The sequence below is a fragment of the Ctenopharyngodon idella genome, chromosome 9 (assembly GCF_019924925.1).
Source record: "Ctenopharyngodon idella isolate HZGC_01 chromosome 9, HZGC01, whole genome shotgun sequence".
NCBI classification, from domain to species: domain Eukaryota; kingdom Metazoa; phylum Chordata; class Actinopteri; order Cypriniformes; family Xenocyprididae; genus Ctenopharyngodon; species Ctenopharyngodon idella.
Window position 1 is genome coordinate 26,469,771 of NC_067228.1, and position 15,019 is coordinate 26,484,789.

Below are 15,019 nucleotides of genomic sequence, written 5' to 3' on the forward strand. Positions count from 1 at the left end.
GGAAGTGATTCATCTTAAAGTGATTTTAAACTGAATTAGTACTGAAGACTTTATTAAAGACTATTAATGTGTCTTAATACAGTGGAAGATTTTTTCAGAGGCGCAGCCGGACAACGTGGACGTCCAGGGAATGCAGGAAAAAAAGGACCAAAGGGTAAGATTAGTGGAAACAAAGTTACTTTAAGTTTTTAATACACTGCTAGGGTTATTTGCATGGCCAAGATCATTTCATGTTGTACATGACATTGTGGGAATGTTTTTTTTTGTTTTTGTTTTTTTTAAGAGCAGGAACAAGAAATCTTTTATCTTCTCTAGGGACATAGAAGGTGTTTGATATTTGTCAGTCTTTGCTAATCTTGCTGTATTTGTTATGCTTTTATCATTTGATCAGGTGACCATGGTCTGTGTGAATGCGATGTAATATCCCCTTCTGGCCTTCCGGGCCCTCCTGGTGATGCTGGGGACCCTGGAGTGGCAGGCGAGTGGGGTCAGCGGGGTGATCAGGGAGATCCAGGACCCAAAGGCGTCGATGGTCTTATTGTAAGTATACATACACCATGCCTTAATGTCGTGCCTTGTTAAGGTCACAAGGTATATAAAAAAATCTTTACATTGGCCAATTAAATCCATTTAAATTGATAATTTTTCCAATTTACAGGGTTTTCCTGGTACAAGAGGATCATCTGGACTCAAAGGCAGAAAAGGAGAGATGACAGCAGCTACACAGAAAGGTGCAATAGAAACACATAGGAGAGTATATCATCGCTATCTGGCAGAAACTTCAGAAATCTCTCATAATTTTCCCCCCATAAATCATTACTACTGGTCACCCTTTACGCCTGTCTGTGGGTTTTGCAAGTATTTAACCAATGAAAAGTATTAAAAAGAGCTTGTGACTAAACCTCCTAACTCCATTGGCTTCTCAAACTGTCGGTATAAACATTTTAACTCCATAACCCCGCCTCAATCTTGAATGAAGTGCCGCACACAGTTTGGACCATCTCTGCTTGTTTGCAATGCAAGGATAAATAAAGAACTAGTTCTTTGAATAGGTACAACATTTTATATTTAAATATATTTTAAAATGTAATTTATTTTTGGAAAGAAATTAAATAATTACTTTTACTCAACAAGGATGCATTAAATTGATCAAAAGTGACAGCAAAGACATTCATAATGTTACAAAAGCTTTTTATTTCAGATAAATGCTGTTCTTTTGAACTTTCTATTCATCAAAGAATCCTGAAAAAAAAAAAAAAAATGTACACAATGGTTTGAATGGTAGTGTATATAAAGGCTAATATTTATGCATTTGAGGAGCTAAGAAGAGTGTCTTAGTCTTGCATTTGTCATCGAGTCATAGCTAATACTGTCTTAAATAGCCTGTGTGTAGCACTTCATCTTTTATAACATGAGATTTTGGCCAATTGATAGAAAAACAACTGCGCTACAATAAACTTTAATACCTGTAAGTTGATGAAATGTAATATGATGCACAATAGGATGCATATGATGATGGACAAAACACATATATGTCTGACATTCGCTGATCAAAAAACTTGTAACTTCATGTGAGCTTGATTTTGGTAAAATGTTAATAATATAATGACACATATAAGTGTCCGATCATATATAAAGCCACAGTATCAACTTTGACAACACAGTGTTGAATTATTAAAAAAATACATTGTTTTTTCCATTTTCATGGAAAGTAGCGAGTTGAGACATACAAGTTTTCCATCCCTAAGCAACGATGTGCAAATTTTAATATTTTGCCTACACTTGTGCAATACAGGATTACCTGGTGACCCAGGGGACCCAGGTGAGAGTGGTTACCCAGGAGAGCAAGGAAGGCCTGGGCTTAGTGGAAAAGATGGTGAACCAGGTTTTAGAGGATCTCCTGTGAGTCTTGCATAACAAAACACTTAAAAACAAAACTAAGACAGTGGCTGTATTGGTATGCACTGTGCATTGTGCAGTGACTTTTGTGATATTGATGAAGGAATAAAACTGAACTCTGATGCCAGTCTTAACCAAAGTATGCAGTGTATATCAGAGGTATCTGCATGCTTGTTTTCCTTCAGGGAGAAGGTCCTGTAGGTGAGCCTGGAGAGAAGGGATACCCAGGTCCTCCAGGTCCCCCAGGTCTAATAGGCCCCACAGGACTACCTGGCCAAGTTCTTGGAGCAACTAAAGGTGTAAGGGGCCTTCCAGGAGATGATGGTCAAATTGGTTCTGATGGAGAAAAAGGTTTGCCTGGTGCCCCAGGTGTGTATCAGTGTTACTTTTATGCATTTGAGGAGCTAATTTTTTTTTAGTCTTTCTGATCCCAAGACTCAACTAATTTCTGCAATTATCCAGCTGTGATCCTTGGAGAGTCTTTGTCCACTCAAACTCTCCTCCTCACCATGCATTAGGATGATATAGACACATGTCCTCTTCTAGGCAGATTTGTGACATGTTTAGTTGATTGGAACTTCTTAATTATTGCCCTGATAGTGGAAATGGGGATTTTCAATGTGTTAGCTTTTTTCTTATGCCATTTTCTATTTTGTGAAGCTCAACAATCTTTGCTGCACATCAAAACTATATTCTTTGGTTTTACTCATTGTGATGAATGATTAAGGGAATTTGGCCTTTGTGTTTACACATATTTGTACTCCTGTGGAACAGGAAGTCATGGCTGGACAATTTCATGCTCCTAGTCACCCTGGTATGCTAAAAAAAAAAAAAAAAAAAATGTAAATTTGAATGGGAAAATACTTCAGAGATATTTTACTCATAAGAATTTCTAGGGGTGCCAATAATTGTGGCCAACATGTATTGAGACATGTATGAAAAACATTTATTTCATAATGTGTCAAATAATAACAAATGCTCTAAGACCGCCTGAACGAGGTGGTCTTGGCCCGGCTAAAAATTAATTCTGAAGTGGTTTGGTTGAGGTGAGAAAGCAATCCGTCTCAACAGACCAACGAACCAAGCAGTATCATAATTCATAATGGGAAATGTGTTATATAAAGCAGCGGTGTCTGATTCTGTGAGTGAGCATATTAGATATCACAGTTGAAAACCAAAGAGCGCCTCTTCATCTTAAAGGAACACTCCACTTTTTTTGAAAATAAGTTGATTTTCCAACTCCCCTAGAGTTAGACAGTTGAGTTTTACCGTTTTTGAATCCATTCAGTCGATCTCCGGGTCTGGCGGTACCACTTTTAGCATAGCTTAGTATAGATCATTGAATCTGATGAGACCGTTAGCATCTCGCTCAAAAATGACCAAAGAGTTTCGATATTTCTCCTATTTAAAACTTGACTCTTCTGTAGTTACATCGTGTACTAAGACTGACAGAAAATGAAAAGTTTTCTAGGCCGATATGGCTAGGAATTATACTCTCATTCCGGCGTAATAATCAAGGAACTTTGCTGCTGTACCATGGGTGCAGCAGGCGCAATGATATTACGCAGCACCTCTCACAAATGTCTCCATGGTTGCAAGGCACGCTCCCTGTGCAAGCAGGGGGTCACAAGCGCTGCGTAATATCATTGCGCCTGCTGCACCCATGGTACAGCAGCAAAGTTCCTTGATTATTATGCCGGATTGAGAGTATAGTTCCTAGCCATATCCGCCTAGAAAACCGCAACTTTTAATTTTCCGTTGGTCTTAGTACACGATGTAACTACAGAAGAGTCAAGTTTTAAATAGGAAAAATATAGAAACTTTTTGGTCATTTTTGAGCGAGATGCTAGCAGTCTCATCAGATTCAATGAACTATGCTAAGCTATGCTAAAAGTGGTACCACCAGACCCGGAGATCGGCTGAATGGATTCGAAAACGGTAAAACTCAACTGTTTAACTCTAGGGCAGTTGGAAAATGAGCTTATTTTCAAAAAAAGTGGAGTGTTCCTTTAAAATGTTGTGCAATTGCTTTCCTCAGTGCATTGCAAGAATGCTGTCCTGACAAATAATTGACAAAATAATGTCAAAATGCTGGTCTTGGTGAGTATTCAAATAAACACAGTCAGTTGTGTTTTAAGTGAACGTAAACAGTTGAAAAAGAAAATACATATGTAACAGTATAATGGATCTGTGTCTCAGGTCTTAAAGTGACAGCAGCCTAATATACCTGCTGCCAAATTATGAGATAATATTAAAAAATATCTATATGGCAGTTTTTCCCCATAGTATCGGTCAAAATTGTGGCCAAGGAAAATTCTGAGTGGCTAGTAACTTTGGAAAACCACAAGCCATGGTGGCTGGTGAGCAAAAGAGTTAATGTCAAGCCCTGTATATACTGCAGTTAGAGCAGGAATAAGGTTTTGTCAGGACAGCATTCTTGCAATGCACTGAGGAAAGCAATTGCACAACATTTTAAGATGAAGAGGCGCTCTTTGGTTTTCAACTGTGATATATAATATGCTCACAGAATCAGACATTGCTGCTTTATATTTATTTATATTTATTTCCCGTTATGAATTATGATACCGCTTGGTTCGTTGGTCTGTTGAGATGGATTGCTTTCTCACCTCAACCAAACCACTTCAGAATTAATTTTTAGTGGGGCCAAGACCACCTCGTTCAGGTGATCTCAGAGCGTTTGTTTTAATGCAGATCCAAGCATGATTTCAGTGTTCATATATGCCTAAACGAACCAAATTAAGGGAGATAACGCACCAGATTCAGAAACAAGCGCTTTAAATGAGCCAGGTGTGAAAACACCTCAAGACCACTAAAAAATGGTCATTTCTGTGTTTTTATTTTTTTATTTTTTTATAGTGAGTTTAGCAAATCCACAGTATGTTATACTCTTCTTCTTAGTCTTTCTATTCATATCTATCTTACATGTGTCTTACAGGAGCCTGTAGCTCAAGAGAAGTTCAATGGAATATTGAAGGTAGCTGGATTGAAGTCACTCAAATCTATAACAAGATCTTTAAAGATAACTGTATAAATATCTATAATGTTAACTGTTGGCATCCACATCAATGGATAATAATGTTGTGTTTATTATAAATGAGCACTGCAGTTGTCCTCTGCTGCTTTAAACACTTGAGCTTTTTAAACACAGGTGAATTCTGATTTGCTGTCAATGTTTTTGTCATTCATCAGCTGGAAACTGTTCTAAAAGTTATTCCAGTGATATGTAATCCTTCGTGTGAATGGGCCATTGATGCTTCACCACATTGCAGTCGATCCACCATTTATGATCACCAATAACCAATTGTGTTTATTTTAATAATAGTTTTGTATTGTCTGTCATGTTAATCTTATTACAGTGGAGTGTATTGGAGATCCCGGGCCACCTGGAGAGACAGGGCAGCCTGGACTTCCAGGATTGGAAGGATTTCCTGGTAATTGGATGTATTGTTGTAACATTTTCAAGAACCTAAAAAAAATATTATTATTTTCTCTCTGGTTTCATTATGCCTGCCCATATATGTGTGTTCTAGGAGTACCAGGTCCCAAAGGTGTACAAGGTCTTTCTGGAGAACCTGGGGGCGAAGGAGAGCGAGGTGAACCAGGAATAGGAGGCCCACCTGGGCCAAGGGGTAAGCATTGGGTGGCCTGTGTTTTATTGTACATTTTATTTAATCATTATATATACTTTAACCCCTGTCTGTCTGTTAGGTCTGTCTCCTTTTTTTAGCTCTGATCATTTGATTTTAACCACATAGGTTTTGTTGGACCTCGGGGAGATTTAGGATATCCTGGCACCAAAGGTGTGGAAGGAGATCCAGGCATCTCTGGTAAACCAGGTTTGGATGGTGCTTCAGGGGAAAAGGGTGAACATGGTGAAGTTTTAGGAGCATCTCCTGGAGCCTCAGGAGAGCCAGGACGGCCAGGAGAGAGGGGTGTCACTGGCCTTCCAGGAGACCCAGGCCCAAAAGGACACCCAGGTGAGAACTTCATGTGTTTATGGCCCTGTTTACACCTGATATTTAGATGAGTTTTCGGTGAACTGAACACACCTGTATGAATTTCTTTCTTCTGCTGAACACAAAAGATGATATTTTGAAGAATATGAGTAACCAAGCAGTTGATGGGCCCCATTGACTTCCATAGTATATGGGGAAAAATACTATGGAAGTCAATGGGGCCCATCTACTGTTTGGATTAAATGATGACAGAATTTTCATTTTTGGGTGAATTATCCCTTTAAAACTTCTGTCTCTCCAACCCCCAGAAGCTCAAAAAGCTAAAAGAAAGTCTGTCTATTATTAAGGTGGATCAGGATGTAAACTAAAGGATGTAATGTCACACAGGTATGGATGGAATGCCAGGTATTATCGGCCTCAAGGGTGAAATTGGCCCTCCAGGTCTTCAAGGAGAGGTAGGAAAACCTGGACCGCAAGGAACATTTGGCTTTCCTGGCCAGCCCGGTTACACAGGACCTCCTGGACCACCCGGAAAAACTGGAGAACCAGGTAACTCAACTGCTAAAAATCTCAGAAAATTCAGAAGGTATCTTTTTTTGACCTCATATCAGTTAAGAAGATTAGAGAATAGACCCAGAAATACCAAATACCTTCAGTAAAAGTGGGCTTGTAACATACCAAAGAACTCTCCTCATTTTTTAATGTTTGGGTTAGTTAAGAAAACATGCTTATCTATTAAAGGATTAGTTTCAAATGAAAATTAGCCCAAGCTCTACTTACCCTCAAGCCATCCTAGGTGTATATGACTTACTCGTTTCTGATTAACATAATCAGAGAAAAATTAATAAATATCCTGACGCATCTGAGCTTTATAATGGCACTAAACGGGACCAGTGAGTACAGTATGAGCTGAAGAAAGTGTTTCCATCCATATCTATACATCATAAACATACTCCACACGGCTCCGGGGGGTCAATAAAGGCCTTCTGAAGCGAAGCGATGCGCTTGTGTAAAACAAAAAAACATATTTAACAAGTTATGAAGTAAAATATCTAGCATCCGCTAGACCGCCTTCTGTATTCAATTTACGAAGGAAGTGTAAACTGACGTCACGTCAGTTACACTTTTTCCGTAAGTTGAATAGGGAAGGCGTAGGACGTAGCGTAAGCTTTGTGAACTGCAAGAGTTTTACCCTTTCTTCGTACGTTGAATACAGAAGCCGGTCTGGCGGATGCTAGATATTTTACTTCATAACTTGTTTAAATATGGATATTTTTTTTACACAAACGCATCGCTTCGCTTCAGAAGGCCTTTATTAACCCCCCGGAGCACACGTTTTTGATGGATGGATGTGGATGGAGACACTTTCTTTAGCTCATACTCATTGGTCCCGTTCACTGCCATTATAAAGCTCGGATGCGTCAGGATATTTATTAATATTTCTCAGATTATGTTCATCAGAAAGAAGAAAGTCATATACACCTAGGATGCCTTGAGGGTGAGTAAAGCTTGGGATAATTTTCATTTGAAAGTGAACTAATCCTTTAATTATTCAGCAGTACCATACATTGAAACATGGCAACATGGCTCTTATTGACTGATTTTACTTCATTCTCTGGTCTAACTTTATAATATAAATCAATGTAATGGTTTTGTTTTGTGAGAAATTACATGTATCATTTAGGATCAGAAACAAAAATACAGTCAAGTGTATTAGATTTTATTTCAATGGTATGAAGCAAAACCTCTTTCTCCTAACAATGCTTAAATATACTGTGTCTCTGTAGGTCCAAGTGGAGTAAGGGGAGATCAGGGAGACCCAGGACTTTCTGGACCCAGAGGAGTAAAGGGTGCCATTGGAGACCCTGGAAATATTGGTGTACCAGGAAATACTGGGCTCCCAGGAGATCCAGGACAACCGGGGCCGTTTGGGTTTGGTGGTCTCCCAGGGTTAAAAGGTAATTTGTATTTTTGTTCTTGATTTCATGTTACTGACAATTGGCAGATTTAAATATGTATAGTTTGCAATAAGCAGATATTTTGATCATTGATGGTACTTAAATTCAAAATGGCTATAACTTATTCAGTTGCATTATTTGCATTATTTTTTAACAACAAAGGTTCCAGAGGTGGTCAGGGCATGACAGGTTTTCCTGGAAAGCCTGGTGAGAAAGGTTTTAAAGGACTTTCAGGAAAGAAAGGACAGATAGGCTTACCAGGACAACAAGGTATAAAAGGAGCTCCTGGCCCTCCAGGTGAAAAAGGTGAATCAAGAGCATGATTCTCTATTCATGTACATGCACAATATATAATATACATGCTACTGTGGTCATATCATACTTTTGAGGTATTATTTATATATAATATTGTATATTATATATAATATTGAAATTGTTTCCAACCTATATTTGGACTGTGGAGCATTAATTTCTCATGACATAACATCTTTATTAATGTAGTAGTTGTCATTGTAATCTGTATATTGTTTTCTTGGTGGACTAATATTCAAAATGAAATATTCATAATGTTTTGCACATGTGGTCATAAATATTTAAATCGCTTGTATATACTTTTTCTCAAGGTGACATAGGGCTGATGGGACCTCCAGGTGAAAAGCTTATGCCACCAAATATGAAAAAGGTCATGAAGGGAGCTAAAGGTGACCATGGATATATGGGAGATCCTGGCTTCACTGGTCCCAGAGGTGACTACAGTCATATTCATACAGTCATTATTTTCTTCTCAAGTACACAAAAATATACTTCATATGAACTACAGAAGCTATGCGAGCTCTATATGTAATAAAGACTGTCTGAATGACTTACATTTTCGGCGTATTTAGTAGAAGCCTTATTTCTGCATACGCTGCATGCACAAGTATATTATAACATTAACCCTTTTAATGCATTGAAATACTGTATACACCTGTTGCATTCCCGGGTCCATTTGGACCCGTGCAACATATTGCATATTCTTTCAGATAGATACTTAGAGCTTTTCTTTCAACTTGCCTTTGGCTAGGTACAAAAGGTGCTCCAGGTTATCCAGGAAGTGATGGGAAAGATGGACATCCAGGTAAGCCTAGTGACACAAAAGGTACTAAAGGTCTTCCCGGAGAAGAAGGTCAATCAGGGCCTAAGGGAATGCCAGGGCCTACAGGACTTCCTGGAATTGATGGTTTCCCTGGAATGGCTGGACCCAGGGTAGGATACTGAGCTCCATTTCTCTCTGACTCCTAAAACTATTTATGATTTAAAACATTGCACACAATCTCCTTGTATATGTGGCTTGTCAGACGGTTTTGGATGTTGTGCTTTTAGTCATTGTGGCTTATATTTGCAGGGTGACAAAGGCTTGTCTGGTGCCTATGGACAGACTGGAGAATCTGGAATCAAAGGAATAAAAGGTGCTCATAAATAAACCTCTGAAATATCCATATTATGCTTAATGTATGACTTTCTCATGATCCTTGAATAAACTGCCAAAAATGTTTACATAAGATTCCTTTATTTAAGGTGAATTGGGTCCTACCATCAGTCTCCCAGGATCAACAGGACTGAGAGGTGAAACTGGGCTGCCTGGACCTTCAGGTTAGGAATTTCCATATTCTATAGTGCGTCAAACACTGTTTTGATATTTTACTGTCCCTGTTAAGCACTTTTTAAATGTTCCTAAAGTTTTTAATTTGCATATTAGGTGAGAAGGGACTCGTAGGTCAACCTGGAGATAGAGGAAGTTCTGGTTTTGATGGCATTGTAGGCAGGAAAGGCCAACCGGGTGAACCAGGACAAGTTGGACCACCAGGTACAAGAGTCTTGATCATTATTCTTTGATTAAGCAATTACATTGTTTCTGAAAATAGTTTTTAACTGGATCATTTTTTTCATCAGGATCTCACGGCCAGCAGGGTTTCCCAGGAAACCAGGGTCATAAGGGCTGGCCAGGAGAGCCTGGGCAGAAAGGAACCCCTGGAATCCAAGGCCAACCGGGACAAAAAGGTTTGTTGTTCTAATAGTATAATGACCGCTTGTTCTGCTCGTTTGAGGCCTGCACATCACTGATCACATTATCCCTTACTTATCAAGGTCAAGGTCACTTTTATATATATAACACATTAAAACAACATTACTGCTGACCAAGGTGCTTCACAATAACACAATAAAAAGATAACAGTCATACAAAAAATACAAAGTATAACAATTTAAATCAACTACTAAAACCATAAAACCAAATAAAAATCAGGACCAAAAATTTAACTCATTAAGACTAACATATCTAAAATTATGAATAGGCCTGAGAAAAAAGATGCGTTTTCAGAGATGACTTAAATACAGAGAGAGAGGAGGATAACCTAACAGTTTGAGGTAGCAAATTCCACAGCTTAGGGGCAAATATGGAAAAGGCTCTATCACCTTTAGATTTGAAGCGAGACAATGGGACAGTTCGTAGTTTGTCAGAGAATGATTTAAGAGATTTTCAGAGAGAATATGGACAAATAAGGTCTGAGAAATAAACTGGAGCCAGACCGTGCAATACAAAAATTAAAACCTTGTAATCAATTCTGAATTTGACTGGGAGCCAATGTAAATGTGCTAAAATAGGGATGATATGCTCATGCTTTTTCTTCCCCATTAAGAAGTGAGCTGCAGCATTTTGAACCAGTTGCAAACGTGATAGGGAAAACTGGTTGATACCAGCATATAGAGCATAGCAATAATCGAGCCTTGTTGAAATGAAGGCATGAATGACTGTCTCTAGGTCACTAAAAGATAGAAAAGATTTAAATTTCCGTAAACCCTTAAGCTGGAAAAAACTGCCTCTGACAAAACCGAGTTTATTTGCTTGTCGAATTTTAACTCTGAATCAACAACAACTCCCAGGTTCTTTACATGAGTGTGTTTATTTGCTTGCAGAGGTAGGGAGCCAAATAAAATGACTTTAGTCTTGTTTTCATTCAACTGAAGAAAATTATCACCCATCCAACTTTTAATGTAATTTACACAGGATAACAAATTAGATAAGGACTTTGACTCAGGTTTTATTGACATGTATAACTGGCTATCATCCCCATAAATGTGATATGGAACCTTGTGAAATTCAAAAATGTAATGAAGAGGGAGAAAAATAAAATCGACCCAAAATGGAGCCCTGCAGTACCCCACCTGTAACAGAAGCAGGCGATGAATGAAACTGACCTATCTCCACAGAGAAGCTTCTCTCAGTAAAATAGGACTCAAACCACTCTGAATCACAGATACAGTACCGACCTCCATTTTTAACCTGTTTAAAAGAATGCATTGATACACCGTATCAAACACGGTACTTAAATCCAACAATACCAAAACTGCACAATTTCCAGAATCCACAAATAGTAACAAGTCATTAAACCACACTTAAAAAGGACGATTCAGTGCTATGCTTAGATCTAAAACCAGACTGAAAAGGATCCAATATATTATTCCCAATTAAGTAAGGGGATAACTGGGGGATACTTGTGTGTACATTTGCTGGAAACAGTACACAAGTATAAAATTAATGCATTAATTCATTGCAGTAACTTCATATGCAAAACATTCTGCAGTAGATCAATATATGAAAGAAAAACAAAAACAAAATTAAATGTAATAAAGACTGAATGTCTCATATGTTCTGTGTATTTAGCAGAAACCTTATTTCTGCATAGAAACATTGTAAAGAAGAATAAATTATACAGGACTATAAATGGGGCCATTTCAGTTCACACTGGTTAAAGGCACAATATGTTATTTTCGCCGCTAGAGGTCGCTTATTCAAAACAAAGGCATTGCTTGATTTTGAGGAATCATGGGAGGTGTTGTCTTCACGTCTAAGAATCCAGCGGGACTCAGGCAGTAACCATATTCATGGATGAGCTGAACAGATCACAACAGAACTGAAGAGCTAAACAAATGTTTACGTATCTGAAATGATTTAATAAAAATCTCTGCCATTTCCACCACTATCTAATGTATGCTCAAACATTTCCTGGCTCATGTTTCCTCTAGGATTTCCTGGTCTTAAAGGCATTTTTGGTTTGAATGGCCTGAAAGGTGAAAAGGGTACCCAAGGTGTTCCAGGTACCTCTTCAGTTGTATTTGTTATCTTACGAAAGATAACATTATAAATCTTATATTAACTTATGAATATTAATTATGTAACATGATTTACAGTTTAGCAATGTTTTCATTATAATTTATTATTATCATTATAAATTATTATTATTTAGATTTTCATGTACATTACCTTATGTAAAGCCATATCATTTTTATGCAGAAATTAATGATATCTTTGGTGTATTTTGTCCCCTGCAAGGTACTGACAACTGGGGTCCTCCAGGTGACCCAGGAGCAAAAGGAGAGATAGGAGAGACCGGTATCCCGAGCACAGAGGCTGGCATCCCTGGAAATCTGGGCCTTAAGGGTTTCACTGGAGAGCCTGGTAGCTTAAAATGCATATCATATTCTGAAATAGGGGCGGTTCTAGGGTCAGTGGATATTCGGGGCTCTGTATTTTTATTTTAAAGAAATAAGTAATTAAAGGATTTAAAGTGGTTTAAGGGAATAAAGAAAAAGAAAGGTCTTACTGTATTTGTAAAGTAATCAATTTAAACTATTTGCAAATAATATTTTATTTTAAAGTATGCACACATTCACTCTTAATCTAAATTTTGAAAATGCAAAAGTGTCTTGCTTCGTCACATTCATGGACATGAATCATGCAAATTATAGCATATTTTCAATTCAAATTTCAATTTGAGATTTGATAAAAAAAAAATAAAAAAAAAACAATAGTTAAGTAATTTGCATCACTGGATGTTACTGTCTGTCGTTGAACATTTCTGTCATAAATACCAGGCACTCTTTCATTGTTTAAACTAAAGCATTGCATGTAGAACTGCGCAAGTGAGCTTGCACAAATCAGATCTTCAGCACAGCAACTAATTTAAATGCATCTGTCTGTGATTGGCTACAATGCTCAATGCTGCAAAAGCACATAGTAAGTAGTAACTTTTAATGCAAAATGAGAAAATATAAATATAATGCTGTAATCTGTACTTTTCATGATTAGGTAATCACGGCAGCTGTAATCGCATTCACAATTATTTTTCTAATAAATTGTTAAGCTTTATGAGAAAGACAAGTTAACAAAACATTTAGGGCTTAAGCCTCCTAGTGCCACCCCTGTTCTGAAACTGGAGTTTTGTGCATTATTTATTTGATGTAACTATGCATCAGTTCTAAACACAGGAACTGCTGTTTACAGGTGATAAGGGTGAATCTGGGCGTCCAGGTGTACCAGGTCCTCCAGGCCCAATGGGATTCTCTGATATACCAGGAGTGCCAGGCGACTATGGTTTTCCAGGCACTAAAGGACTTCCAGGTGAAGATCTGATTACTATATATTTATAGTAAACACTAGTAATGAGTACTAGAGACTAGGGCTAGGACAATACATTGATTCGCGATCGATACAATGAATCTGGATTGATCCTGATGTTTTCTCTCGATTCTGAGCTTAGTTTTAACAGCAGATGGCGCTCTAGGCTAGTTTTTAATCACACACTCAAATGCTCACGAAGAAGACTGTTGGACAGCGCTTGTGTGTTCTCTTGAGTCACATAAGTGGTTAAATATACACTATATTGCCAAAAATATTGGGACACCCCTCCAAATCATTGAATTCAGGTGTTCCAATCACTTCCATGGCCAAAGGTGTATAAAATCAAGCACCTAGGCATGCAGACTGCTTCTACAAAAGAATGGGTCGCTCTCAGGAGCTCAGTGAATTCAAGTGTGTTACCATGATAGGTGAAATTTCCTCACTACTAAATATTCCACGGTCAACTGTTAGTGGTATCATAACAAAGTGGAAGCAATTGGGAACAACAGCAACTCAGCCACAAAGTGGTAGGCCACATAAAATCACAGAGCGGGGTCAGCGCATGCTGAGGCACACAGTCCGCAGAAGTCGCCAACTTTCTGCAGAGTCAATAGCTACAGACCTCCAAACTTCGTGTGGCCTTCAGATTAGCTCAAGAACAGTGCGTAGAGACCTTCATGGAATGGGTTTCCATGGCCGAGCAGCTGCATCCAAGCCTTACATCAGCAAGTGCAATGCAAAGCGTCGGGTGCAGTGGTGTAAAGCACGCCGTCACTGGACTTTAGAGCAGTGGAGACGTGTTCTCTGGAGTGACGAATCACGCTTCTGAGTCTGGGTTTGGCGGTAGCCAGGAGAACGGTACTTGCTTGACTGCTTTGTGCCAAGTGTAAAGTTTGGTGGAGGGGGGATTATGGTGTGGGGTTGTTTTTCAGGGGTTGGGCTTGGCCCCTTAGTTCCAGTGAAAGGAACTCTTAATGCTTCAGCATACCAAGACATTTTGGACAATTTCATGCTCTCAACTTTGTGGGAACAGTTTGGGGATGGCCCCTTCCTGTTCCAACATGACTGCGCACCAGTGCACAAAGCAAGGTCCATAAAGACATGGATGAGTGAGTTTGGTGTGGAGGAACTTGACTGGCCTGCACAGAGTCCTGACCTCACCCCGACAGAACACCTTTAGGATGAATTAGAGCGGAGACTGCGAGCCAGGCCTTCTTGTCCAACATCAGTGCCTGACCTCACAAATGCGCTTCTAGAAGAATGGTCAAAAATTCCCATAAACACACTTCTAAACCTTGTGGAAACACTTCCCAGAAGAGTTGAGGCTGTAATAGCTGCAAAGGGTGGGCCAACTCCATATTAAACCCTACCGATTTGTCATTAAAGTTCATGTGCATGTAAAGGCAGGCGTCCCAAAACTTTTGGCAATATAGTGTACTTGCACCTCAGTTTAGAATGCTTTTATGATGCGAGATTTGTAATTCGCTTCAACCTTTTTGAACTTTATGAATTATTATTTTAGGTTTAAGTGGTGTATGTAAAAGAACTGGAAGCAGTCAGTGTATGAGTGTCTCTAAAGCACTTATAGTAGTGCCATCTGCTGTTAAAAACTAAGCTCAGAATTGATTCAAGAGAGAATCGTGATACATCGGAAAATATCAGAATCACTCCAGATTCTTTGTATCGCGAATCGAGATTCGATGTATTGTTCCAGCCCTACTAGAGACAGTAGAAGAAGAAAGAGA

At 38.7% G+C, this 15,019-nt stretch overlaps 1 protein-coding gene across 1 annotated transcript in view; it reads left to right on the forward strand.

The window, feature by feature from the left end:
- The window catches only part of col4a2 (collagen, type IV, alpha 2), a 109,341-nt gene that overhangs the window by 80,214 nt on the left and 14,108 nt on the right, over nt 1-15,019 (forward strand). Inside the window, exons 21-41 of the mRNA XM_051904657.1 lie at nt 83-154; nt 392-540; nt 659-731; nt 1,796-1,902; nt 2,085-2,268; nt 4,856-4,894; nt 5,277-5,351; nt 5,451-5,549; nt 5,676-5,897; nt 6,264-6,425; nt 7,664-7,834; nt 7,997-8,140; nt 8,458-8,580; nt 8,898-9,079; nt 9,219-9,282; nt 9,392-9,466; nt 9,573-9,680; nt 9,767-9,874; nt 11,900-11,971; nt 12,207-12,332; nt 13,158-13,274. Of these exons, the coding sequence (XP_051760617.1) occupies nt 83-154; nt 392-540; nt 659-731; nt 1,796-1,902; nt 2,085-2,268; nt 4,856-4,894; nt 5,277-5,351; nt 5,451-5,549; nt 5,676-5,897; nt 6,264-6,425; nt 7,664-7,834; nt 7,997-8,140; nt 8,458-8,580; nt 8,898-9,079; nt 9,219-9,282; nt 9,392-9,466; nt 9,573-9,680; nt 9,767-9,874; nt 11,900-11,971; nt 12,207-12,332; nt 13,158-13,274 (2,472 nt within the window). The remainder of the gene's footprint in view (nt 1-82; nt 155-391; nt 541-658; nt 732-1,795; nt 1,903-2,084; nt 2,269-4,855; nt 4,895-5,276; nt 5,352-5,450; nt 5,550-5,675; nt 5,898-6,263; nt 6,426-7,663; nt 7,835-7,996; nt 8,141-8,457; nt 8,581-8,897; nt 9,080-9,218; nt 9,283-9,391; nt 9,467-9,572; nt 9,681-9,766; nt 9,875-11,899; nt 11,972-12,206; nt 12,333-13,157; nt 13,275-15,019) is intronic.